Source organism: Pieris rapae, chromosome 18 (assembly GCF_905147795.1).
Source record: "Pieris rapae chromosome 18, ilPieRapa1.1, whole genome shotgun sequence".
In the NCBI taxonomy this organism is placed as follows: domain Eukaryota; kingdom Metazoa; phylum Arthropoda; class Insecta; order Lepidoptera; family Pieridae; genus Pieris; species Pieris rapae.
The window spans coordinates 1,731,817-1,758,930 of record NC_059526.1 but is presented as its reverse complement, the minus strand read 5'-3'; the positions used below and the strand labels follow the sequence as shown (position 1 = coordinate 1,758,930).

At 32.6% G+C, this 27,114-nt stretch overlaps 1 protein-coding gene across 1 annotated transcript in view; it reads left to right on the top strand.

Annotated features, from left to right (window-relative positions):
* The window catches only part of LOC111004304 (NACHT and WD repeat domain-containing protein 2), a 33,722-nt gene extending 6,716 nt beyond the window's left edge, over positions 1 to 27,006 (top strand). The window contains exons 4-33 of the mRNA XM_022275294.2: positions 1,484 to 1,629; positions 2,773 to 2,947; positions 3,516 to 3,660; positions 4,172 to 4,397; positions 5,072 to 5,182; positions 6,072 to 6,247; positions 7,203 to 7,357; positions 8,283 to 8,486; positions 9,479 to 9,618; positions 10,577 to 10,688; positions 11,071 to 11,169; positions 11,937 to 12,106; positions 12,478 to 12,641; positions 14,157 to 14,320; positions 15,487 to 15,656; positions 16,197 to 16,416; positions 17,609 to 17,821; positions 18,339 to 18,399; positions 18,728 to 18,880; positions 19,946 to 20,133; positions 20,476 to 20,605; positions 20,776 to 20,879; positions 21,194 to 21,348; positions 22,217 to 22,435; positions 23,048 to 23,252; positions 23,674 to 23,818; positions 24,047 to 24,209; positions 24,491 to 24,622; positions 24,973 to 25,197; positions 26,078 to 27,006. Coding sequence (XP_022130986.2) covers positions 1,484 to 1,629; positions 2,773 to 2,947; positions 3,516 to 3,660; positions 4,172 to 4,397; positions 5,072 to 5,182; positions 6,072 to 6,247; positions 7,203 to 7,357; positions 8,283 to 8,486; positions 9,479 to 9,618; positions 10,577 to 10,688; positions 11,071 to 11,169; positions 11,937 to 12,106; positions 12,478 to 12,641; positions 14,157 to 14,320; positions 15,487 to 15,656; positions 16,197 to 16,416; positions 17,609 to 17,821; positions 18,339 to 18,399; positions 18,728 to 18,880; positions 19,946 to 20,133; positions 20,476 to 20,605; positions 20,776 to 20,879; positions 21,194 to 21,348; positions 22,217 to 22,435; positions 23,048 to 23,252; positions 23,674 to 23,818; positions 24,047 to 24,209; positions 24,491 to 24,622; positions 24,973 to 25,197; positions 26,078 to 26,222 — 4,815 coding nt within the window. The 3' untranslated portion in view covers positions 26,223 to 27,006. The remainder of the gene's footprint in view (positions 1 to 1,483; positions 1,630 to 2,772; positions 2,948 to 3,515; positions 3,661 to 4,171; positions 4,398 to 5,071; positions 5,183 to 6,071; positions 6,248 to 7,202; positions 7,358 to 8,282; positions 8,487 to 9,478; positions 9,619 to 10,576; positions 10,689 to 11,070; positions 11,170 to 11,936; positions 12,107 to 12,477; positions 12,642 to 14,156; positions 14,321 to 15,486; positions 15,657 to 16,196; positions 16,417 to 17,608; positions 17,822 to 18,338; positions 18,400 to 18,727; positions 18,881 to 19,945; positions 20,134 to 20,475; positions 20,606 to 20,775; positions 20,880 to 21,193; positions 21,349 to 22,216; positions 22,436 to 23,047; positions 23,253 to 23,673; positions 23,819 to 24,046; positions 24,210 to 24,490; positions 24,623 to 24,972; positions 25,198 to 26,077) is intronic.
* The last annotated feature ends 108 nt before the right edge of the window (positions 27,007 to 27,114 follow it).

Sequence of the window (27,114 nt, the reverse complement as noted above, 5' to 3'; positions counted from 1 at the left end):
ATTTGAATGTATATGTAATGCAACAACGTGTAGATACTTAAATATAGAAATGAAAATAATACATCTTATACAGTGTTCGAAAATTTTAAGTAGATTTAAGAATTATTATAGAAAATTCTCATCTTTCGGTTTTCATCTTTGCCTTAACAACATGAGGATTTATCCCCGTAATCTCTCAATAATTCTAGGTACATTTTCTTCAAAACGGAAAAGGGACGACAATGAATACAGATACCAGAATTTAATTAATCCCTCAAAATCGCTTTTCAAAACAAAATCCCTTTGAAACGTCAATTCACTTCAAATGTAGAATCTATGACCTATTTTTTTACTTTTTTCAAATGGACGACTGATGTCCGAATCTGTGTGATCAATCTGTCACAGAGAGCTTTTTATCTATACTGTGTACATACTATGTGGACATTTTAGGGCTGTCCAAATATTCAATTAGATGTGGGAAAATGAAAAAAGATTGAGATTTGCAGGAAAGATAGATCTATATTTTATTAGGATTATAATTATAACCTATACTAATTATTTACTTAACGATACACTTTAAAAATGTACTTGTAAAAATAAGATTCAAGTTTTAATAAAAAATAAAAACTAAACTACTAACTAAATCACTTTTATTACTGTAATCTGTATTTTATCTATTTCCTATTCAATCATCGCCAATGTTTAAATATGAACTGCGTATGGCTGTTTAGTATTTATGAATAATGAGCCTTATCATAAATCGCATTTATGAGAATCGAGGCTTGTTTCGGGTCATACGTCAGTTGAACAGTAAATTCATCTATTCAGTAAATATAGTTTCGTACACGTGCTATACTTCCGTTGACAGAAATATACGTAAGCCGATCCGTCAGCTTTGTTTATGAAATGTATCCCGTATGAACGCACTTTCATAGAACAAGATGTTTTGGAAACTGGGCACTTATATTTAGGCTAGTAATGTTCTCTATTATAAATTCAGACCAATTTATATTGCTGAGAACTTTGGTGTCAAAGGAATACGGTGTTTTGCGGTATCGAACTGTGTGGCCCTAGAGGGTGTAGTTTTATAATAATAAAAGATATTTATAAAAACAGATTAAAATAGTATTTTTCATTTCTTTAGACTTTAACATTTGGAAATCGAATTAAAACGTTTTCTTTTTTCTTTCTTCTTTGTATTCTAACCGAGCTTTTTAGATGATGTAATGCGATGCATACATAAAACTAAACTTTCAAACAACATTATGAAGTGAATTGGACCACTAAATCTTGATCTAAAAACTATTCTAAATGCTGCTTCAACTATAAAGCTCCAATACCGGAAGTATAATTAAATAGGTCAATTACATTTTCAGTTACCTACATGAAATTGTTAATGGAATTTAAAATTATTGTAAACTGTCATTCTTCCTTCTCTATGGACTTAAGGTAAATGTTATTGATTACCAATTTTATATATAAGAGATTCTATAAAATCTACCAGGTGGTGGACATGCGTTGGGGTGTTCGTGATGAAGCCACGGATGATCATATGACCACAGAACTTTGTATGCGGGAGATAAAGAACTGTCAACGATTGTCTATGGGACCTAATTTTGTAGTATTTCTTGGACAGAAATACGGATACAGGTAAACATTAATTCCAGACAATGAGAATGAAAAAGCTATTCATATTTACACGAGAGAAATAAATACTTGGATTGTAGTTAATTTAGTGGTTAAAAGATAAGCTAAAAAGAAGTATAAACATAATATATTATTATGGGTTCTTCATGTAAAATAAAACCCTCACTGCTCTAGTTGGGGGATATAAACATTAAGCCAGAAACTAGGATATTTTATGTTTTATTGTTCTTTTCTTATCAATGTCCATTGCGTAAACTACAGTTATTGTAATATTTGACATAAAATTAAATATTAATAAATAACAGGATGAGGATTTAGGATAGGATTTGGAGGACTAGGATAGTCCAAAATCCAAACTTTTTTATTTAAATTTAATATGATTTGGCGCGCTAATGCTGGCGAGTTACCGCGCAAAAATAGCATTGTCAATTGTCAGTTGAGAATCTTTCCCAAATCATATTATATGAACAGAATTAATTTCAATACCGTAGGTTTTACAACAAGGGTTGTACTAAATTCATTAAGTAATTATTTGATAATTAATTTGTAAAAGAACGTAAGGTCGAAAAAAAATGATTTAACCTAGACACAAACCAGAGTCCAGACGTCATTTATTCTATGTATCCAGGATTAATAGTCTGCTTTATTTGTAAATTGTAATTTAAATTTTACCTAACGACGAAATACGAATTTGCATAGAAATAATTTAGATAAATTCGAACTTTTGTTAACTTTAACTGTAGCTCAAAACTTTCTTATTTTCACAATATTTTTCTAATTAGTCAGAATTTTACGCTTATTTAGGCAATGTCTTTTTTAAAAATCATTATGGATAAAAAATTTAAAAAAATCCAGATACTAAGTCAATATAAGGTAAATATTGATTTCATATTTTTAAATGTGTTTTAATGTATGCTTTAGATATAGGTTTACAAAATATCTACACTGTAAGCCTGTTGCATAAAATTACCATAGTAAAGTGTGATGAGCGGCCTTATATTTAATAAATCATCTCTTACAAGATCGTAATGTATCTGAGATAAATAAATAACTACTTAAGAAGTTTTATATTTATAATAACTTTATACAATTGGTACATATAATAATAATTAAAAAGTTTATATAATTAATATTTTTGTTTTCCAGGCCAATTCCAACATATGTGCTCTCGTCGGAACTACAGATGTTACGTGATGAATTAGCTGCTGGCGGAGTAGACGTGATCCTTCTGGATACCTGGTACAAAAAAGATTCAAATGCTGTACCTCCTATATCTGTATTGCAGCCTATTTCCTCTATACTTGTAAATTTTAATAATAAGGTTAGTGTAAATTTAAACCTTATTGTTTTGATTATTTCCTTATTTGCAAAGTGATGCAGAGAAATTTTTAAGTTACTGATAAACTTCAGTTTAGAGATTTTAAATTAATCTATGTAATATAATTAAAGCAGGGTTGTAAAAAATATGATTTGGTTATTAATATTCAACAGCCTTGAGTGAAACTATTTATGGAATCTGCGAGCATGTTTGTATGCAAATTGTATGCTAAAATTCTGTATAGTAATTGGACATTTATATTTTAAGCAGTTAATAATAAACAATGATATAAGTGAACAAGCTGATCACAGGAAAGAATTATTATCCAATTTATATATATATATATATATATGAACAAATTAATATAATCCAGGTGTAGTTATATTATTATAGAAAATCTATAGAGTTTTCACATTTATTAATAGATATTATTAAACTTGATATACCAAAGCTATCTAATATGTGCCTAATAAAGCACTTGACCAATTTGGTAATAGATAGAACCAATGGAGACTACATAGAACTGATATTGTTATTAAAAACCTAATATAGTAATAATAAATGATTACAGAGAGTTCCAAAACTGCAAGCTGAAGACCAAGCAATATGGTGGGACACACTGGGAAAGATGCAAAAATTATTCAGAAAGGCATCATTACAACTTTACAATTCTGGAAAAATTGATAAAGATACTATGCACAATTATTTTATGTCAGGTTCGTAAAAGTGTCATCTTTACTCGAGTACTCCACATTTCAATGAAATATTTGGTTTAGATACATTGATGCGAACTTTCTGGATGTTTCGAGTGCTTTTCACATCAAAATTGCCACATCAAGTGTATAACTATTCGGTTTAAATTCTGGTTAAATGATTAGTTTGGCATCAGAAGACTATGCAAGCAAAACTGGTGAAGGAAAACATCGTGAGGAAACCGACATGTCTAAGACCCAAAAAGTCGACGACGTGTGTCTGTCTGGAGGCTGATCACCAACTTGCCTATTAGATTTAAAAATGATCATGAAACAGATTCAAAAAATCTGAGGCCAAGACCTAAAGAGGTTGATCACTGATTTATTTATTAAATGAGATGACCAAAAACGGTTCACTAATAATGCATTGGAAAAAAAATTGAAATTATCACAAACAATCACACTTACGTCGAATTACCATTTACCAATATGTAACATTTACACAAAAATATAGGCAAATTTGATTTATTTACAGTAACCGAACGCGAAGTTATCAACGGTGTTCTCAACGTTAAAAATACAAAGAACCATTGTCTGGCCTACGTACGATATATAAATAACATTAATCTCCAAAACTTGAAGAAAGCCAGCAATTTTGTTGACATTTTAAACAGAAGTCTGGACGCAGAAGCTTCAAAGCTACTCGCTGATCTGCGCGATGTTAGACTACCAGAGAAAATCGAGACTACTAATATACAAAAGTATGTAAATCTAAGACAAAAACACATTAGACATTTACAGCATATTAAAATAGTCTTGCATTTTAATTTTCACAACTTATTTATTTATCAATACAAAAAAAAAATTATACAAGTGATATTTATAGAAGTGAAATTTTTTAACAGATAAGATTTTTTTATAAAACTAAAAAATATATATTCCTTATAAACAATGCATTATGCATAAATTTGGCAACCCTTTTAAGTAAAAAATAACTTTAGATTCCCAGCTCTTCCAAATTTTTTTAAATTACAATTTTGTTTTTGTTTTTAATAAAAACCAAAAATTTAGTACGTTATTTAGTTTTATTATTAAATGACTATATTCAGTTGCCTCATACCACAGTAGTTTTCACATCAGATGGGATCCTCAGTACCAAAAAGGTCCTAATTATTTTCATTTTGGATTAATCGTGAAATCAAAGTTACATGTGTACTAATAAAAAATTTAATAAAAAAGCCTTTATTTGCAATCCAGTTTATACCTACAACAAATACATAATTAAAATAATATGTATAGTCCATCCTTCAGTCTTGTTTCCAAGTATATTTAGTCCAGCCATTTTTACAATCTCATAAACCTACTATATTATTTACAATGCATTGATTTTTCAATACCAAGTTTACCTTTGATTAACGTTGATGTATAATGTTAGATATACTGTGGAATGGATTGGGCGTGAAGGTCTGGACAACGAGACTCATGGAGAGTATCTCAACCATTTCATCGCTCATTTCTACAAGAACATCATCAAATTAGTTGATAGGTATGTATTTGTATGTATGAAATTCCTTTAGTAATGCTTTCAGCAAGGTTACACTGTAGTACTGTTTTTAAAGTGTGGGGTTTTTTAAATCTCTAAAATTTAATTATTCTTTCCTCCTTTTTCTTCACTTTTCTGCCTTTCTTTTTTAACCATTTTTTTCTTACGTTTCTTTTGTCCTTAAGCCCACGAAAAAAATAAATTTAATAGAGCCAACATAAGCTTTAAAAGTAATTTTATTTCTTGTGTGTGTGTGTGTGTCAATATCATATGTGGTGGTACTGTTATCACTGGTTTGGATCAACGGCGAGGATTTTCTTGGACTGTATTCACACGTAGGATAAGATTCATCTTCGAGACGTATTGCTAGGAAGACTCTCCTATGTCACTTCCATGGATTTCTCGAAGCATTGGTTGTACCAATTCTTAAAAGACTGGCAACGCACTCGCGAGCCTTCTGGCATTGACTTTCGCGTGGTGATATCACTTAACATCAGGTAAAAAAAAATTGTTTCTGAATAACTTAACCAACCACGCCTTATTTCTGATATTGTACTTGTTCCTTCAAAGTTTTAAAAGGGCCACAACATATCCGTCAAAAAGTATAAATAAAAAATATATGTATATCAAAGCTTTTATTTAGAAATCAATTAATATTTAGAGAATAGGTACGGTCCCTGAAGTATGTTTTGGTTCACAACACAGGCTTCTCCAAGCATCTCCACAAAGAAATGACTCTTCTATAAAAAGCAAATTCTGATCCTTAAAAAAACTACACCTGAAACTTTTTTGTTTCATTTTTTTTTTATTTTTTGTTTTATTTGTTTGTCATTTTTTTATTTCTTTTTACTGTATAGACATGCATCGTGTTTAGTTTCCTTATAACTTCCAGGGCGATGCGAAAAGAAGATAGCAGTGCCCAGGGTCAGATTGTCACGGAAATCCTTCAACACCTCCACGCTTGCAATAACTCTGTTAAAGTGTTTCATGGTAGAGAGGATGATCTGCAGTTCATAGAGAATTATATGAAGAACGATTCAGATAAACCATTGGTTTTGTATGGAGAAGGTGAGATAGCAGAAGTGCTGTTTAAATATTTTTAAAGTTATACTTCTTTTGGAAAGATGGAGAAAAATTATGAGAATGAATTTTTACCATGCGCTCACACCAACACCTAAATTCGACATTCTAAAGTTAGGTCTACGTGGCATGAATCGATAACTATGTTCGAGTTGTATATGTTGAAGCTTTTTTCTAATTTCATTATTTCGTAATCATAACATAAATTTTATGTAACAAAAATTATGCTAAAGACATATCCAAAGATACATAGATAGTATCTACAAAAATATTATGGATGGATTAACTTAAACGCAAAAGAAACCATGTTTTAGTATACTCTTACGTCATACAGAGTTATATACCAGAATACAATGAAGTTGCGATAAGCATAGATGTGACTGACGTAAAGGAGAAAAAATAGATTGACTTAATTGATTTCAGTTATTTATGTCAAATGAAGACTATTAAATAAGACATATTCTCCGTCTAATCACAATCACAAAAAAATCTATTTGAAAGTATTTTTATATTTTGAACACGTGTTTCGTAACAGTACAATTAAACAGTGTGAATAAATAAATATTTTTTTGGTGTTCTTAAATCAATTTCATATACGACGGTGATAGTATTTACTAATAATTTATTTATTTAAATAAAATCCTTTTGATTAATTTCAATATTTATCGTCAATCACTACTGCATTTTAGTTATTTTTTTTCCATACGCCAAAGAAGTATAACTTCTAACGCGTGTACATAAGTATACACACTCTTTTTTTTACTCAGTATGTATGTACGCTATTCACTCAAAAAGTACGCAACCGATTTTTGTTAAATTTTCATCATATTTTTATGGATTTCTGTAATCTATTTATTAGTTAAGACTTTGTACGGAAGTTACGTTTAAATAACGTAATACGATTTGTTAAACATTATTTTATTGAAACAATTCCCCAATATAGGTGGTTGCGGCAAAACAAGTCTCCTAGCGAAGAGTTCTGCCATGTCCCTAAATTTGTGGTTTGCGGAGGCCCGTACGACAAATATTATTCGGTTCTTGGGGACTACACCGGATTCTAGTGCACTTACACCGACATTGATATCAATCTGTCAACAGGTCAGTCGACTTCTTCAAATTCTCTCTTCTTCTCCTTTTTCTCTCGTCCTACGCCCTCTTGTCTTCTTTGCCGATGAGTAGGGTAGTATGTTATATGCCTACAGATTCTTTAAAGACGTGGAATAAGTTATACCTATTATATATATGTATCTTAAATTCCATATTAAACATATTTTATTTTAACTGATCGAGCGATTTGTTGATTTTTTTCTTAATATTTTTAGGAATACATAATTTTATAAATTGTATTTATTATTTTTATATTTAATATACTTTAAGACACAAATCTTCCAAGTCTTCTTTACTCTTAATTTTTACTATTATTATTATTTTTCTTTCATTGCGTCTGAGGCGGAAACTAACTGTTGTGGTCTCTATCAGAAAGGCCAGAACTGTGGAACACGTCTGCTCCCCAGCATGATGCTGAGTCAGGCCCAGTTACAACAATAACACACACATTACATACTGAAAATGTACCTTTTCTTTTTCAGTAGTTTTTTGCCATTTTTTAATTAATTATTGTTTTGTGTGTGTTAATAAATGAATGTTATGTCTATACCTATATTGTTGAAAATTGATGATTTGTGTTTAAGATATTTCATCATCTAGATTGCCCCAACCGTTTAACTAAATTTAAATTCCGTGTACCCTCTAAATACCCTAGGCATCATAATCACCCCATTTGTCCAGAAAATCCATCCTGGATATTCCTAGACAGCAAATCAATTTTGCTGTAGTTATTATAATTTAATCATCCATAGTTTTATTTAATAAGTGCTTGTCCCATCATACCTTGCATTTTATTCTTATGTAGAAGCATTAAGATGTACAAGAAGTTTAAAAAATATATATATAAAAGTTTGTTTACCACTGACATTTTATTGGTAATATGGGACCTTTTTTTGAATTTACATTAAAATTTCAGATATCATACAACTTCGCTCTACCATTTGAGAGCATTCCAGACGATTTAGTACCGTTAACAGCGCATTTTAAACAATTATTGACGATGGCGACACAGCAACAGCCTCTTCTATTGTTTTTGGACTCTGTCGATCAATTGACCGGGATTGGTACTGAGAATAATAAGGTTTCTTGGTTACCTTCTAGATTACCACCGCATTGTAAGGTAACATATTTTAAAACTCTTCTTCATATTTCTTAACCATATCATAGTATTTCCTTTCTCTTGTTTTGCTTTATAACTAATGGATTCGTAAGATTAGCTTTTTAGTATGTTTTTTTTTCTTCAATAAGGGTTCTATATATTTTATTTATATATATATATAATAATTGGAATCTCGGAATCAGCTCCAACGATTTTATTGAAATTTAGTATACGGGGGGTTTCGGGGGCGATAAATAGCTAGGAATCATTTCTGGAAAATGTCATTTATTTGTGTTTTATCACACTCATGATTTTTTTCTTTAAATAACCAGTTCATATTTTTTTTATTATTCTGTCAATAAATCAAAAGATATTATTCATATTTCACCATTTTATTAGTATGTAATTTGTACTTAAATATAATTTCCAAAAAAAAAATTTAAATAAAAAAATAGTGAGCTAAGCGGTCCGTCTTCCGGGTACTAAGATTTAATTATGCACTTCTTGAACTATATCCATATTTCTTTCTTTAGACTTTTCACTTACTACAGTTGCCTTGAAGGGATCTCTTGTTATTAAAATAAGGCCGCCCATTGCATCCCTTATAATTTTTTTTGTTATTTGTTTTTGTATAAATGTAACGAAGTGTGCAGAAATAAGTAAATATCTATTTTTTATTGAACAAAATAAATAGATTTTTCTTGCATCATATGGGTCGGGACTCTGTTTTTCTGTGTGAAATTCGTTTCATTTTGTGATTCAGGAAAGAAATACTTTTTTATATAAAATTTATACTTAACGGCATAAATTAACTATTTTAAATTTTAATTGCGTTAATTGAAAATATTAAAATGTTTGACAGTTTTTTTTAATTATTTTTTAGCACGAAAAAATAAATGTTAGTAATAATTATACTTTTTTTTCATTACTTAAATATAAAAACAATATTATAAATACAATATTTTAGAAAACTTGATTGCATTATTTTTTACATGAAAAACAAACGATTTCAGATTATAGTGACGTGCGCGTGTGAAGAAACAAATCCAGAAGTTTCCAAAGAATATGACGTACTCCGTCGCATGATCGACTCTGAAGAGAACTTTCTAGAAGTTAAGGCTTTGGGTGAAGATTTAGCAATGCAAGTATTAAAGTAAGTATATTCAGATTCATCATCAGTGCTTTTTAATTACGACATTTATTTATTTTTATTTCATAATTTTGAATTTAAACAGTGTTTAAAATGTGTGTATAGCCATAGCCTACAATCACAATTTATTAAATTATTCTTGACAAATATGCGTGACATAATAAGTAATTCTGAGACATTAAGTTTATTAAATTCGTGTTTCTTTTCGCTGAAATACTAATTTATTCTAGTAATATACACAGATATTTAAAAGGTTTAATTTGTATATAAAAGACATACATATACACTTAATTTTTGTATATCGTGTACTCCGCGGGTACTGCAGTCCAAAAAGTGTCATGGCCTCGGAAACAAGAATCTTGTCTAATCCTGTGCCATCTCCCGCTAATTGCTGGCTACTTACGCCGACCTACTGGTCTCCAAGTATATTATTATTATATTAATTTACAAATATTTTTATATTAACTAGCGGATCCGACAGACGTTGTCCTGTCTATACGTCTTTAATTTGAAATTTTCAAACTTTTTTTAATAAGCTAAAACATTCTGGACCATTTTGATGAAAATTATTATTCAAATGTTATGACAATATCTAACGATCCAGCACGTGGTCTACAATAACACAATGATAACAAAACTTTTTTTTAATTTGATCGCACCGCTAACTGTCGGGACAGACTAAAATTAAAATTCGAATATTATTTAAAATTTGACACTGCGATGGTAGCGCCGTCTGTCGGATCCAATGTAAAATATTCCAAAATCAACAACTACTAATTAATTAAAAAAAACATTGTCCAGCGGACAAAATTGTGAATCTAAACCATTCTCGAATCTCCACGAACAGACACAAAAAATTTCATCAAAATTGGTCCAGTCGTTTAGGAGGAGTTCAGTCACATACACACGCACACAAGAAATATATATATTAAGATAATACTTTGTTAATATTTTTTTTAAGATTATGGATGGCGGCTGCAGCCCGTGACCTCTCAAACTACCAGTGGAGGTTGGTCTCCAACGCCATAGGACAGTGCTCTTTGCCTATTTTCGTTAAATTGGTCTTCGCTGAGGTGAGTTAACTAATGATAAAAAGATTATGTACTTATGTACACGCGTTAGAAGTTATACTTCTTTGGCGTATGGAAAAAAAACTAAAATGCAGTAATGATAAACGATAAATATTAAAATTAATCAAAAAGATTTTATTTAAATAAATAAATAATTAGTAAATACTATCACCGTCGTATATGACTTAAAAACACCAAGATAATATTTGTTTATTCACACTGTTTAAATTTAAAAAAACTACAATATTGAGAAAACTTCATGGTGTCGGTTTTTTGTGACGGTGTGCCCACGCATCGTAGAAATTTACTCTCATCATTTTCTCTATCGCACCAATGAAAGTACAACTTCAAAAACTTGAGCTCAAGTAATAATGGTCAATGTCAGGTTTGTAGATGGAGAAGTTACACAAAGCCCCAGGATACACACTTGGCGTCCACTGTGATGGATTCCATCATGATGCTCTTTGAAAGAATCGAGAAGCAGGTATGACATTAATCTCAGGGTTACACAAAGTTCATTACTTAAACTTCGCTACTTAAAAAATTCAAGGAACATAAATTAGTTGAGAGACACCCTAGAAAAAAAACTAAGATAAAGGGCATAATTACATAACCAAATTAATAAAAAAATGAAGTATAAATAATAATAAATAATATATAGTGGCACTACAACATTATTAGGTCTGGGCCTCAGATTTCTGTATCCGTTTCATGATCATTTGTCAATTGAATAGGCAAATAGGTGATCAGCCTCCTGTGCCTGACATACGCCGCCTTCACCTTCAATGAAAGTACATTAGTGCACAGCCGGGGATCGAATCTGCGACCTATAACCTGTTTAGAGCAACATATATATATAAATACATATATATTTATACCTGGATGTGTGAATTATATTTTTTTTTTTAATAGAAAAGGGGGCAAACGGGCAGGAGGCTCACCTGATGTTAAGTGATACCGCCGCCCATGGACACTCTCAATGCCAAAGGGCTCGCGAGTGCGTTGCCGGCCTTTTAAGAATTGGTACGCTCTTTTCTTGAAGGACCCTAAGTCGAATTGAATTTAATTTTAACTGGTCTAAACAAGATAATAAACTGATACTGAACAAACTGAAATTTCATCATATATATTTCATGGCCCATATTTTAGTTCGTATTACAATCTCGTTTTGAGCGCTGTCAAATGTGTCAAAATGATTTGACAGCATCAGACGTCTTCATTAAATCCTTTTCAAGGCGCCAAATATTTTAGCACGGCCGTCTTCTAGTATTCCACGCATTGGCGTATATAACTGCAGCTCGTAGCGGTCTTTCGGAGACAGAGTTAGAAGACCTCATTTCACTGGACGATAGAGTCCTGGATGACGTCTATCAATACCATCTACCACCTGTTAGGAGAATACCACCACTGTTATGGACTAGGTAAGGGTTTAAGAAAAATATTCTACTGATTTATAGCGACCCATAAGAGTATTCTAGGGTTGCTGCTAGAATATAAGCGATATAAATGCGGCCTATATGAGGCCTACATTCTTCAGAGAATTGGAAGAAAAACCTTAACCTTTCAATAAATTGACAGTTTTAGAATCTTTTTTTATAGAACATCTGATGTTAATAGGGCTTGTAAGTGCGTTGCCGGCCTTTTAAGAATCGGTATGCTCTTTTCTTGAAGGACTCTAAGTCGAATTGGTTCCGAAATACTAGCTGGTTCCAGAAAGTGGTGGTTCGCGGCAAAAACTGCCTTGAAAATCTTTTAATCATTACAAAATCTCTTACCTGAATTTTTTTTCCAGAATCCGCAATGACCTTCCAAACTACCTGTCAGAGAGAGAAGCAGATGGAGTATCGGTGATGAACTGGTACCATCGTCAGTTCAGAGACACAGCCCGTGAGAGATATTTCAAGAACATGAATATGGCTATGTACTTTCATTCTATGATTGCTGATTATTACTTAGGTAATCGTGATACTGTTCTATATTTATTGTCACGGCCATACAAAAAGTGGTCGGCATTTTTATTTATATATTGAAGTACACCACACATATAAGAATTTTTTACAGTATCTGCTACAAGCAGTCTATTATACATGACAATTATGGGGAATATAAATTTTACAAAAAGAAACATAGTTTTACTATTTACTTCTAATTCTAGTTTTTATTAGTAATTTTTAATTAATCAGCTGACTATCAAATTAAGTAGATACACATTGTGCTTTTTTATATGATTACTCTATGTATTTGTATCACTATATATTCACACTGTATATGTTCCTTTCTCGTTCTCTCTCAATGGGTCTCAATTGCTCTCTCCCTTTTCTTCGACAAAAACGCTGCACATTTTCGTGACGTTTCAACCGTAAAAAAAACATAGTAACGAGTGTTACTTCTTGAAACCACACCATGAATCCTTCTGAGAAGTAATATAATAACATCTGTATAACGTTTTGATGAATACCTTCCCACTCTTCTGTAATGACTCTTTTTACCTCTATTGAGCATGTCTGGGATGTTCTAAAGAGATGAGTAAGATAGTAGACCTGCTCTGACTGGCTTCATCTCTCTATCTAAAGCATTATCTGCCAATCTTCACCACCGATGCTAACTTTTCTGAATTTTGTTCTTAGTAAAGTTTCCAGCGATGTTAAATTTTTTATCCCAAAAATAAAGTTCATGAATAATTTAAATTTTAATCTAAAAATCCTGGCATCTATTTATTCAACCAACTTAATTCTTTTGTTACCAATTTAATTACTAAAGTTTCATTTCAACCTAAGTTCATCTATATAACTAATATACTTCATTTCTTTCGGGCCTCTCATTACTTTTGAAAATATATGTAAACTTCAATTATTTATGTAGTTGTCTATACTAATATTATAAAGAGGAAAGGTTTGATTTTTTGTTTGTTTGTTTGTTTGTATGAATTGAATAGGCTCCGAAACTACTTGGCAGATTTGAAAAATTCTTTCACTATTGGAAAGCTACATCATTCCTGAGTGACATAGGCTATATTTCATTTTCAAAAAAAATAGGCATCCTTACTAAAATTACGATAACATTAACATTTCTTTATTATTTGATACAATTCTAACAGATGGCGCTGAGTTAAAGGTAGTTTAGTTTAGGTCCGTGTCGTGGTACCAACGTTTCACATAAGTTCTCCTACGGTTTCCCTTGATTAATTTACTACTATGTAATATAACAAAAACCTTAGCCACAGCAACGCTTGGCCGAGTCTGCTAGTAAATTATAAATGATAACACACTGAAATTTCGTCAAACAGATGTATTTCATGGCCCATATTCTAGATCGTATCACAATCTCGTTTTGAGCGCTGTCAAATGTGTCAAACTTCAACATATAAAATGATTTGACAGCAACAGATGTCTTAGTTAAATCCTTTTCAAGATGCCAAATATTTCAGCACGGCTGTCTTCTAGTATTCACAGTTAAACTATAATTTTACAGGTATCTGGGGCGGGGGTACACCCAAGCCTTTTAAGTACACAGAAATACAAAGACACAGGTTCAACTTGGCTGACAAAGAGGGAGTGGCAGACCGGAAAGTGCCGCTTCAACCTTTAGTCTTCACTTCCGCTGATGGCTCCAGCAAGAGATACAACTTGAGGAAGGTAGCTTTTGAATTACTTAGAATTATTATATTTTTAGATATCACAATACTTATCCAAAAACAGATTTAAGAGGAGCGTTTTTAAATCTTTTGCTGAATATATTTATTTAGATGTTATCGCTATCGTCGAGCAGTGTTGGCCTAGTGGCTTCAGCGTGCGACTCTCATACCTGAGGTCGTTGGTTCGATCCCGGGCTGTGCGCCAATGGACTTTCTTTCTATGTGCGCATTTGCTCGAATGGTGAAGGAAAACATCGTGAGGAAATCGACATGTCTTAGACCCAAAAAGTCGACGACATATGTCAGGCACTGGAGGCTGGTCACCTACTTGTCTATTAGAATTAAAAAATGTTCATAAAACAGATTAAAAAAATCTGAGGCCAGGACTTAAAGAGGTTGTAGCGCCACTGTTTTTTTTTTATCGCTAAATTGCTATCACAGCCTACTAGCTTAGTTAGCCATTCAATCAACAGCCTAGCCTGTTTACTAAACAGCCGTTTAACTAGCGGCCATTTTAAACTCCAACACTATGTTATCGTCTATTCGACTTATCTGTGACTGTTTTGTGTCACGTGACTACAGCTTTTACTTAAGAGTTTTTGATAAATTAATGGTTATTCACAAGATAAACTCCGACTACTCGTACATGACAGACATGATAGACGAAGTTAAAGACGGTGTAATACGAAGCCTTAACATAAAACAGTTAAAGTGGAAATGGGCCGATCACATAGCCCGCGTCTGGGATGACGAATGAGATGAGATGGGTTAAATATTTTAAAGTTTTCAAAACTCGTATTGTTTGGTGTTACGTACGACGTGCCCGAAATATTTATTATTTATTTATTCACACTTTGTTACAAAGAAACACAAATAACACATTTTCAAAATTATAAGGGATAAACCCTAAATACTCTAGTTTCCTTTTCCTAACCATCATAAGCATTTCTTTTTCTTCATTCTTTCCAGCATGGATGCATTTAATGTGCTGTCTGTTCAAGACATTTCAATCTTACGCCGATAAATTGATAGGTCGATATATAACAGAGATAGTATTCTATTCTTTGGCTACGTTTAATTGATTAATCCGTGATTATAGTAACAGTAAAAGTTCATCAAAAAATCCAGTAATCCTTGTAATAAAAGTTTATCTTTGGTTCTTTAAAGTTCGGTGAGCTGCCGTTCCACCTGGTTAGGTCTAAACGCTTCACCGACCTGTACGCCGAAGTTCTGTTTAACTACGAGTGGTTACACGCGAAACTCAACTGCTGCCCCCTTCAGGCCGTGTTGGCTGACTTCGAGGATGCTAAACTACATGTTAATAAGGATGCTGTCAGGTATTAAAACTACATAAAGATTTGACTATTTTTATAGAATTGATACCGCCCATGGACATTCACAGAAGACTCGCGAGTGTGTTGGCCTTTTAAGAATTGGATCTGAATTAATTCTATATCATCAATTCTCCATCTCGGTCTTAGCCTCATATTTTTATAAATGGTGATCACCCTTTTGTGCCTGACACACGTCAAATTTCGTCTTATTAAATCCGAATTGAAATTGATATTTTGTAATGACCGTTCGCAATTTGGTTGGCAAAGTGGTTTTGTTCTAATAATAAATTTAAAGTTGTTGTTAATACATTTAAAACCTTGTTTTAATAGAGAAAAATATTTTTATAAACGAACCCTTTTTTTTTAATCAATAAAAATATTTTCTCATAAAGAAAATCCATTTATTATAATAAATTAAAAAATCTTTATTTATAAAAAAAACAAAAGAACTTTAAAAAAAAACAACCAATCCATCAGAAATTTAATAAAACCAATCTTCAATTATGATATGTATATGTATATATATATTTGTATGTATTTCAGAGAACTAATGCTCGTCGCTGACGCATTGCGCCTCGGCGGTGCCATATTAGGAACATATCCCGATATGCTAGCACCACAACTGGTTGGGCGACTGCTGCCCGAGGCTGGTCAAAATCCAGCTGTGTCTTCCTTGCTCAAGCAGTGTCATGATAAGGGGAAAAACCACTGTGCTTTGTTGCCATCGCATCATTGCTTGCATACACCTGGAGGACCTTTAAAAGTAAGTGAAGAGAAAGAGAAATTAACTGGTTTGATAGTATGAAAAATTTGGTTTTATAAAAAAACTTGTTCATTTATTTAAAAAAATGTATATATATATATATATATACATTTATTTAAAAAAATGTATATATATATATATATATATATATATATATATATATACTAACGGATCCGACAGACGTTGTCCTGTCTACACGTCTTTAATTTCAAAACTTCAATTTTTAATAAGCCATTTTGATGAAAATTATTATTCAAATGTTATGACAATATCTAACGATCCAGCACATGGTCACACACGATATAACACAATGATAACAAAACTTTTTTAAATTTCGGGACAGAGTAAAATTAAAATTCGAATATTATTTAAAATTTGACACTGCGATGGTAGCGCCGTCTGTCGGATCCAATGTAAAACATTCCAAAATCAACAACAACTAATAAATTGAAAATTAATTAAAAAAACATTGTCCAGCGGACAAAATTGTGAATCTAAACCATTCCCAGATCCCCTTGAACACACACAAAAAATTTCGTCTAAATCGGTCCAGTCGTTTAGGAGGAGTTCAGTCACATACACACGCACACAAGAAATATATATATTAAGATATATTTATATATATATAGTATGATAGTACAATTCGAAAAGAAATTACCAAACATTTCCGGAACATTCAGCATCAGATGCTTACTGCCCTTCGTATTCTTGGTCCCCCACCAAGAATACGAAGGGCAGTAAGCATAACTGTGCTAAAGAAAAGAGCTTAACAATTCTTAAAACTCCGGTAACGCACTCGCGACCTTTGTAATAGAAAAGAAAAAGCTAGCGTAAAAATCTCTCGGCACTCTTTTAAAATATCAAAACATCATTGAAAAAAGCATTTAATTAACTTGAATTAAGAATTAAAATTATATTATACATATAATATTAATCGTGCATTGTGTAATTCTTGCATTTCCATTTCTTTTGTATTGCATTACCATTCATGAATCTGTGTAGATTTTTTAGTTATTCTTAATAATATTTTTTGTATTACTTTTGATTAAGATTCTATACCTTTTTATTGCATTTCTCCCACCTTTTTTTTATGTCTCCCCCTACTAGGGTTGCCTGGAAGAGATCGCTTGTTAGCTATAATTATTATGCAACCCTAACCCGGATATAACCCTAAGTCGATGGCCTTTTCCAGTATTCCCTCGAAGGTCACCAGTTCGCGGTGTTCGCGTTCCGATTGAGCTCTGACAAACGTTACGTGGTGTCCATATCGAGTAGGGTCATCTCCTGGGACCTCTCGACGTCAGACCTGGCCAGGGACCTGTGTCCTCAGTTGGAAGGAATTATGCAGAACTTGGAGTTGTCACCTGATAACAAATGGGCTGCTGCATCGACCAACAATTCTGTCGTAAGTTCGTTCAAACGTTAGTTTGGTCCAAACTGAGTCTTCTTTATTTAGTAGTACTGTGTTTACGGTATGATGCAAAAAGAAAGAGATAATGAAATCGGTACAGAGACTTAATTTATTTTTAATGTTTAACATAATATTATTTTATTCCATCTTGAAGAGAAATCGAAATGGAACGTTTTATATGATTTTTCTTTTTTTTCTTATTTTTTTTTTACGTAATTTGATTAATACCTACGGTTTTTTTTTAAACAGTTTTTTTATTAAGTTTTTTATTTTTATTACGGTTTTTTTATCAGTTTTTTTTTATTTCTTGCAGTTTTTTGTTCCGCCTTTTTTACTGCTTAGTGATACCGTCGCCCGATGGACACACGATTACAGAGACTCGCCAGTGCGTTTCTGGCCTTTTACCCAATGTTGAATTGGCTTGTAAATCCGTGGGCATCTTTTTCTATTACCGCTTTTATTTTCTATGGCGTTCCTAACCATACCCTTAATATTAATTTATTTTTTACAGTCAATATTACTAAACATGCTGACAAGCGAATATATAACAATCGAAAATCCATTAGATGAAGGTAATTTATTTAATAACTTTTTTTATGTACGCAATTAAAAAATATTAAAATTATCTAAAATTCTTGTAAGCCGCTTGTTAACTTTTTATATAATAATAGTCAAAAGTTGATAATCAAAAAATTAAACAAAATTTAAAAATTTTGGTTCCTGTGTGTACCTTTAACGTTGGCAGCATTTTCTCGCTGTATTGGGATATTTATTCGTTTAGCGAGGAATTAAAAAATTAAATCTTTAATTAATAGTTGTGTGGTATATGATATATAACATGTGGTATATGGTATATGTAATTTTCTCGGCATAAAAAAAATGAACAATTAATGATTCCAGGTGAAACGGTACGCGGTGTTTTCGTACTAAACCATCACATGATAATATACGGACCCCAATCCTGGGTCCAATACAATACGAGGGGTGAACACGAGCAGACAATCACGGCTCCCACCACTGAGCCATACGACGAAATTTCTTGGGAAATATTGTGTGAGTAATACTGGTTTAAAATTGTTGGAACTTTGCTAATATTTACTTTATACTAATAGCATAACTATAGAAGTGGAGGAACTAATGCTAGTTATTATATAATTTTACACGTACGCACACACGCGCACGCACACACACTAACACGTACAAACGTACACACACACCCACAAACCAACAGAATCACACTCATACAAACACCCACACATATATACATTCGCATAATACACGTATTACTAAATAAGTTACGAAAGACCTGGATTCAAGTAATTTTACTAACTAAAAAGGGGCATACACATTGTATATACTTTTTACTATATAAAAAAACCATTTGAATATCTATGTTAGATCAGCTCTCGTTTAAAATAACAAAGCCGGTGTCTGAGACCTTTTAGCTCTGGGCCTCAGTTTTGTTTTGTAATAACACGCCGTCGGCTGGCCATTTGTATTAGAGATTTTATGGAGAAAATTTTTGTTTGCCATGATTTGAATGTGTTTAAAAACTTTAAATAAATACTTTTAAAGAAAACACTTTTAACGGATTGAATCTATCTATTATAAACTTATAATTATTTAACATAATTTTAAATTTATCCGACGTTTTGCGTACTTGCGTGTGTGGTCACTGTGACATAGGACATTTTAATAGATAGAGTGATTCAAGAGGAAGGTTTATATGTATAATAACATCCATTTAATAGTAGAGAAGTACTGTTATTTTTGAGGTTTCTAATGTGATGTCGTAAATAATTACATTTTTTCCGCTTACATTGCAAACCCAGGCTGAACCCTAAGAGTTTTATCAAAATAATTTTTATATACACATTTTTATATACAACGTTCACAGATTTTCTGTAGTGTATTAAGTATCAGCATTGCACCCGTGCGAAGCCGGGGCGGGTCGCTAGTAAGACCTATATTGTCTTTGACATTAAAAATACTTTTAATAAACCTGTACTTTTAATTTGTTTCCGTATGTTTTTTTTTCATATTAGAATTAGAATAGAATTTCTCAAATTAGAAAAAAATATTTTGAGTTTATCTTCATTTAATGTAATAAATTTGCAGCCATGGACTTTCGTGACTTGGAAAACCTAGTGCTCCTAATGTGGAGTGGGGATTTGGATGACGACAGGCTTCTAGTTCACTTCTGTAAAGCCGGAAAGTGGATGCAACCGCTGCGCTGCCGGGGAGCAGTCAGTCTGGACAAAACCTGGGGGCGGGTATATAGCAGTGATCCGGAGAGGGGTTATCAGGTGAATAGATAATAGTGATTAGATTTTTTTGCTTTTGGTCGTAAATTTTAACGACTTCAAAAAATGTTTTGCACGTACGAAATTTTAGTATACGTGTTTGGAGCGTCCATTCAGATCATCATAGTCAAATACGAATTTCCCAAATTCCAATAGTTGTTATAATAACTTGAAGATAATTTTGAAATAGAAAGCCTGAACTTTTTTGGTGTAATACATGAATCTCCTAACGATGTTCTCCTTCACCATACCCGTGACAGAAGAGGTGGAGGGGAAGGTGATTTCGGCCCATCAGCATCAGGAGACTACAGCTTCTAATTCAATGTTTTTAAACCTTTGTTGCAGATATCCGCATACGAATTGGACGAAGAGCAGTCGAAGTGGATGAAGGTAGAAGAATTGCATCATCAGGAAACTGACACTGCGGAAGCCATGCTGCAACTGAAGAGGGGCAAAAAGGATAGAATGCTTCTTGGTAAATACTGACTTCGTATTCCATGGGCCGATGACTTGTTATTTTTCTTTATTTTATCTTTAGGCCATTCATTTTTTAAATCTGTTTTTATTATTATCTAAATTGATCAGCATTTTTTTCCGGCATATGAAAAATTTATTTATTATTTTTCTTTACGTATATTTTTTTAGCAACTACAACATACAGTTTCGTTGTATGGGACTTCAATAATTACATACCGAGGGTAAACCATGAGACGGACAAACCTAAAGACGAGAAAGAAGAGAATGAAGATGTAAGTCCGAAATTCAATATTTATGAACATCAAAAAAATAGTGCCATATGACTGTTTTATTATCCACAAATTCCTTGTAAACCATCCACAATTTTTCCAAAGTATTGAAGATAGTAGATATCTAGACGGAATAGTCTAAAATAAGAACCATGAAATCCCCATATAGGGTTGTTTGTACCCATAACTTTGAACCTCCATTAAAAAAAATACGAATTACTATGACATTGTTTCTGCTATACCCAAAATAGCTGATAAAATAATAACAAAATAAATTCTGAGTTAAATAAAGTTACCAGTGGTAAATTCTGTTTTAGGAGGCAGAAAAAGAAGACGAGCCCGAAAAAGATCTGCGTTTAGAAGGAATCGTTTTAAAACTACCCCACACAATCAGAAATATATCCACGAAAATGACGCAGTCGAATTCGTTTATGATTAGCAAAAATTATAAATACGCTGTCGCAGGAGTGAGGTGAGACCGTTTTATTACAAGATTTATTAACTAAACAAACATACAAAAAAATATGTGACGCTGGAACACAAATTGTTCTAATAACAAATGTATCAAAGTTAAAAAATAAATAAATAATTGGTTTATAATCTTAGTGTTAGGTACAAAGAGCGTCAAACGGTCATTGTCGTCCATGCCAAGTGTCGAGGTACAGGGTGTCTCAGATTAATATAAAATTAACGAAGAAACACATATAACAAGATTATTAAATTTTTTGTTAGTCAGTTTTTTATGTAATGATTCTAGTAATACATAACAAATGTATATGTATTGTACGAGGCAAAGCTGTAAAATTTGCTGATGATTACTTAAATCGTCAGAGTTACGCTCGATGGAGTTACGTACATTTTGGTCCTTCGAGCCGGGTTGCGTACATTTCTATTAAATAGTTTTTCATATAAACATAGCAAACTCAGGATCTGAGCAATTATTAACATTGTAGTTCTGTATTAAATTGATTTCTTAATTATGTATGTACACATGTACACTGTACACAACTTTATTTCCCCACACTTTCCGATTGTCCTCAACAATAAAGTTTTTGCGTTTCAAGCATGACGTCGTGTGTTCGAATTCCAACGCAGTAATATTTTCTTATGTACGCAGCAATATGTCTAGGTGTACCGATATTGTTGAAGTAGTCCTGGACACACGTCAGACAAAAAAAACCAAAAATCATTGTTAATTTAAACCATTCCCGAATTAACAGAAGATTTTTATATAAAGATATACAATGGGGCATACGAAATGTCCCATAAGACCTAGAAAACTGAATTCTAATGAAAGTTGTAAAGCCTGGAATCACGTATTAAATTCGTTAAACTTCTAGAAAAAACCTCTACGTATGGAGTCTAGAAACGACAAAATTGATAAAAGTCTTAGACGCGCATTTTGGGAGAATAGTTCAACTGGAGCCATTAACTGTCGGTACTTGGAATAACGTGATTACATCATCCATAGACAGGACGGTGAAGATATGGAACATAGATAATATATTTGAGCAGGTTCATAAGATTGACAGACAGGAATTGCCCATTGATTCTGTGAGGTAAGTGTTGACTGATTTTGACAATCGTGAGACATTTATAACAATGTGTCCTTTGGTGTCGAATGTGTAGTTGTTTTTGACAATTCGTTGGGTTACTGTCTGTTCATCATACCTATCCGAGTTGTCGACAGTTTTGAAGGCAGTTATATTTTCTTTCTTACAACCTAGCTTCTGTGGTCTGTGGCAGATTGACCAGCGCTGTGGAACAGTCGCTCTTCAGCATATTCAGTCATCAGTCATTGACAATTACACAGCACACACGTAAAACGTACCTTGTTCTTTAATATATATTTTAACTCTAAATCTTTTTTTATTATGATTGTTATTTTGTGTATTTCTGTGTGTGTACGCACTTTACCATGTTTTTTTTTAATTCGATCAGCCCACTACCGAATATATCAAACTGGATAAGTAGGATAGATAGCTTGGCTTTAGCAGTTATGGTATAAGTCTTATTTTTTCTAATCTCTATATAAAACCTTACATTTGACATACTTGGAAATTTGAGTTTTTTTTTTCTTTTTATTATTAAATTTCTCTGGTATTTTGAATTTAAAATTATCGAGAGTCCACTGTACATATAATATATGCATATATATTTTTATTTTCTAGCCTTGCCCGCGACAAGCAGTTAGCTGTAACAGTAACTCGCAGTTGCTGGGGTCTTTGGGACACGGGGTCTGGGAGGCTTTTAGCCCAACTTGCTGAAGCTCCGCTTGGCGCTATTGTGACGCATGCAATAATAACCCCAAATGGGGAAACTGTAGTTACTGCTGAGTCGGGGAACGTTGTTATATGGGACCTCTCAGATCAACAGGTATTTGTCTATCTTATACAAATCTATATTTTATCCCAGAATTAATTAAATGTATTTTCCAACATACTGATCGTTGATGTAATCTTTTTTTGGCATATATAATTTTTCATCATCATCATCATGAATGAATATACAGCCCCTTCTGAGTCTTAGACTCGTCAAGTATACTTAACCATCGCAATCTCTCCAGTACTTCCCGCATCCAAGTTCAAGTCTCTATTGTATTGATGACCTTGACAACTCCACCCCAACAATGCAGCCTCGGTCTACCAGGTTTTCTTTTGCCACCGGGTTGCGAGTTCAGTAAGGATGTTGGGGAATAATGTTTACACATAAAATTAAACATTGCTTTGTTTAGGTCAATTTAAGATTAATAAATATATTTAAGATTTTTTATTTCATTCGTAATTCTCAATTATAGGTAGTATTCAAAGAAGAACAGAAGGGCGTGAAGCAGCTGTTACTTCTAGAAGATGGCACCAAGTTAGTGACCATTTCAATGCGGATTCCAGCGGATAACGTCGACAATGTTGCTTCTGCGCTTATTGTTGCTAGAACTATACCTGGTTCGTGTTTAAACCTTTAGGCTTGGTGGATAACACCTCGAAGTGAAAAGAACATTTGGAGCTACCACTTCAAATTCTGGGCGTAATTCTGTGTCTTCATCATTTAGTTTTTCTTACGCAAGGAGGTGATCAGCCGTCTATGACTCAAACACATGGTTTTTAGGCATGTCGGTTTCTGTGTAAATATACAAGGGTCCGTACTTATAATATTCTGAATATTTTATTTAGATGGAGAAAAGATCTATTCAGTCGATTATGAATTACGCGGGACAGGGTATAAGGCAGCTGTGGTATCAGTGGATGAACATCACATAGTTGCGCCAGGATTGGATAAGTCATTGAGAGAATGTCTCCATGTATTTCATGCCAGGACTGGAGCCAGGTTGCATAGGTAAATCGATTAGGGAAGGATCATTCTATTCTACTGTAAATCTTCTTTAATGGCCTGTTATACTGATATAAGCATTTGCCAGTACTCAAGACGAGATTGTAAATCGTGACCATCGTGAAGTCTGGTGTATAATAAACTGTAATATGCAAATCCATAATGTTAAATGATAATCCGGCTCGAAGGACCAAATTTTAGTTATTTGTAATCTATGTTGTATATCGTTCATGTTTCAATGGCATTTAAAAAATACATTTATATGTAAATTCCAATATTGTTTTTAGAATACCAATAAAAAACAGTGGAATCAAAGACATGCAATCGGTTGTTGCGTTACCACATAAGCCACACTGGGTGGGAGTGGTTGGCAATGATAAAGCAGGGATTCTGGATATAAAGACTAAGAGACATGTTAGGTGTGTTCTTTGTATTATATACCCATAATTATAAATACCACATAATTTTTTTGCAATGTGATAGGCCATTCATAATTTTTGTTTTCTTTCTTTTCTTTTTTATTTCTGTACTTTCATATCTATATATATGAAGTCTTTAGCTTTTAATTTAAAGAAGTTTTATATATTGCTTGCTTTATTTAAGATTATACAAGTACTGCAAAAAATACACCGTCCTTGGTATATACCTACCGTCCTTGTTTTAACCAAAAATATTCTTATTTATAACAGTTTAATCAGTCCCAATGTGGCACTGTTTTAGTAAAATATTGATAATTTTACAATAGCTTAAACACACGTTTATATTAAAGATTCGTTCCTCGTTGGAATGGCGCCTGCACGAAAGACGGAAAGACAGGTCTCTGTGCACCTTCCCGGGGGGGTTTAGACCTTATTGAGTTGAAACGTGGAACCTCAACCCAGCAGCTGATCTCGAGGGCAGCCGAAGGTGTCTTTTCCATCATCACAATGTTCAGCTCCACTGATGAATATGTATTTTATTATCATAGTGGAAGAAAGACGTTACGTGTCTTCAGGTAAGTTTCTAAAAGACTTACTTATTTTACAGTCGATTTCGTATTTTTTTTATATTTGATTGGTACCTTAGTAAATAATTAAAACAAGATTAATAACGACAATTTTATTTTTGTACCTTATTAAATAATTAAAATACGTTTCATAGCCACAATTTTAATTTTTCTCAAGTTTAATAAGTTCTTATCTGATGAACTATAACTTTAAGCAAAATAAGACAATGATTTTCTTCGTCCCAAAACAGTATAACGTAAATTAAATACTTTAAAATGAAATGAAGTGAATGTTCGGTCATATTATTTAGGAGAATTCGTGTCTCACTCCTTCGAAATTGACATCGTCATCAGGCTTAGTGGGCGTTGTGTGGATAAATTGCGATCACAAAAAACACGAATTGTAGTACAATATAAAATTTAGATTAATTCCTTATACCAACAAATAACACTAGCTTTAATTATAAAGAGGGTTTAGATCGCTTTCAATAACATTAAAACTCAAGTTTTTTTTTTTTTGCTATATACATTTGTCTTCAGACATCATGGAACATTACGATCTAGCCTAACTTAAGACTAATAAGTAATTTAAGTCTAACCTAATTTACTAAATAACTAATTTACGAAACTCAACTTGGTCCAACTTATCGTCACAATACTCCACTGATTCCGCAATCAAAACTCTCTTGCGTTCTACGCATTATTAATCGTCAATATGGCGCCACAACCCACTCGAGGCATTTGCTCTGTTCTGATTGGTCGCACCAATATTCGTACATTTATATTTTATTATTCCAAACAAAAAAAAAAGTCAATTGACTCTTAAAAAAATCCTAGCATTCCCTGACAAAGATATATCTAATCTAAATTAATATGTATTTTCGCAAAGGACACTAGACGGCCGAGCTATAGCCGAATATCGTGCGCCCGCAGAAGTTACTGGAATCGCAAGCGCACACGCGGGAAAAGCCGTCGCCATTGCCTCACAAGATGGCTGCCTCACTGTTCTTAATATTGTTGATCCACATAAATAGATATCATTAAGCAATTAGTATTGAGATGTTCTTTGCGTAGAAATGTGGGCTGCAGCTGAGTTTCATCATCGCACATTATGGCAGAATGCAAAAGCTCGTTCTACAACTAAGCGTTTTTAAGGCCAATGTTGACATGAAACAGCTACTGAAGTATTACCGAAGTCCGAACTAATACGACTGAGGGTGTCAGAATTCTTTTTATATGAAGTTTTGACTGAATGTTTTGACAAAACTTCACATAAAAGAATGCTTGACTGCTATTTGAAACTAGATTTAAGATTTATGGTTCACGTCCACTCTCAGCAAACTGTCATTCATGAGTCTTTAATTTAAGAATCAAAGAATCAGTTTTGATATCCTAAATTAAAAGTTAAGTAAATCGATTTAATCACACAACACATTTAAAAGTCATCGTATACTGTGTATTATCATATGCGAAATAAAAATCGATGCAAACAGTGCTTTTATGAATCTTAAGCCAAAATTTAACCGGAACGTCTCATTAAATTGTGATTTAAATGTTTATGGTTCGCAGTCTCATCTTGATTCGCCTCAGCTGCAAATATGCAAATAATGATAAAAACATTTAGATAATATCATATCTTTTGTCTCTCTCTCTCTAATTAGTTTTAGTAGTTCGAGCGAACTAATAGATAGCTGGTTGAACATATGTTTAAGGTAGCATTGTTTAAGATTAAAAGAACGTAAAGTACAAGCAAATGACTGTGATACAAAGGACTGTTTTGGATTTATATGTTTAGAAATGGATATATTTATGTTATTGTAACTCGTAGATTCGTTTCACAATAAAAAGTTATTATAGATTATAATGCGTTTTATTTATAGTTTTCAATTTTAGCGGTCCATCGGAAACCGTCAAAAATTATCTTGG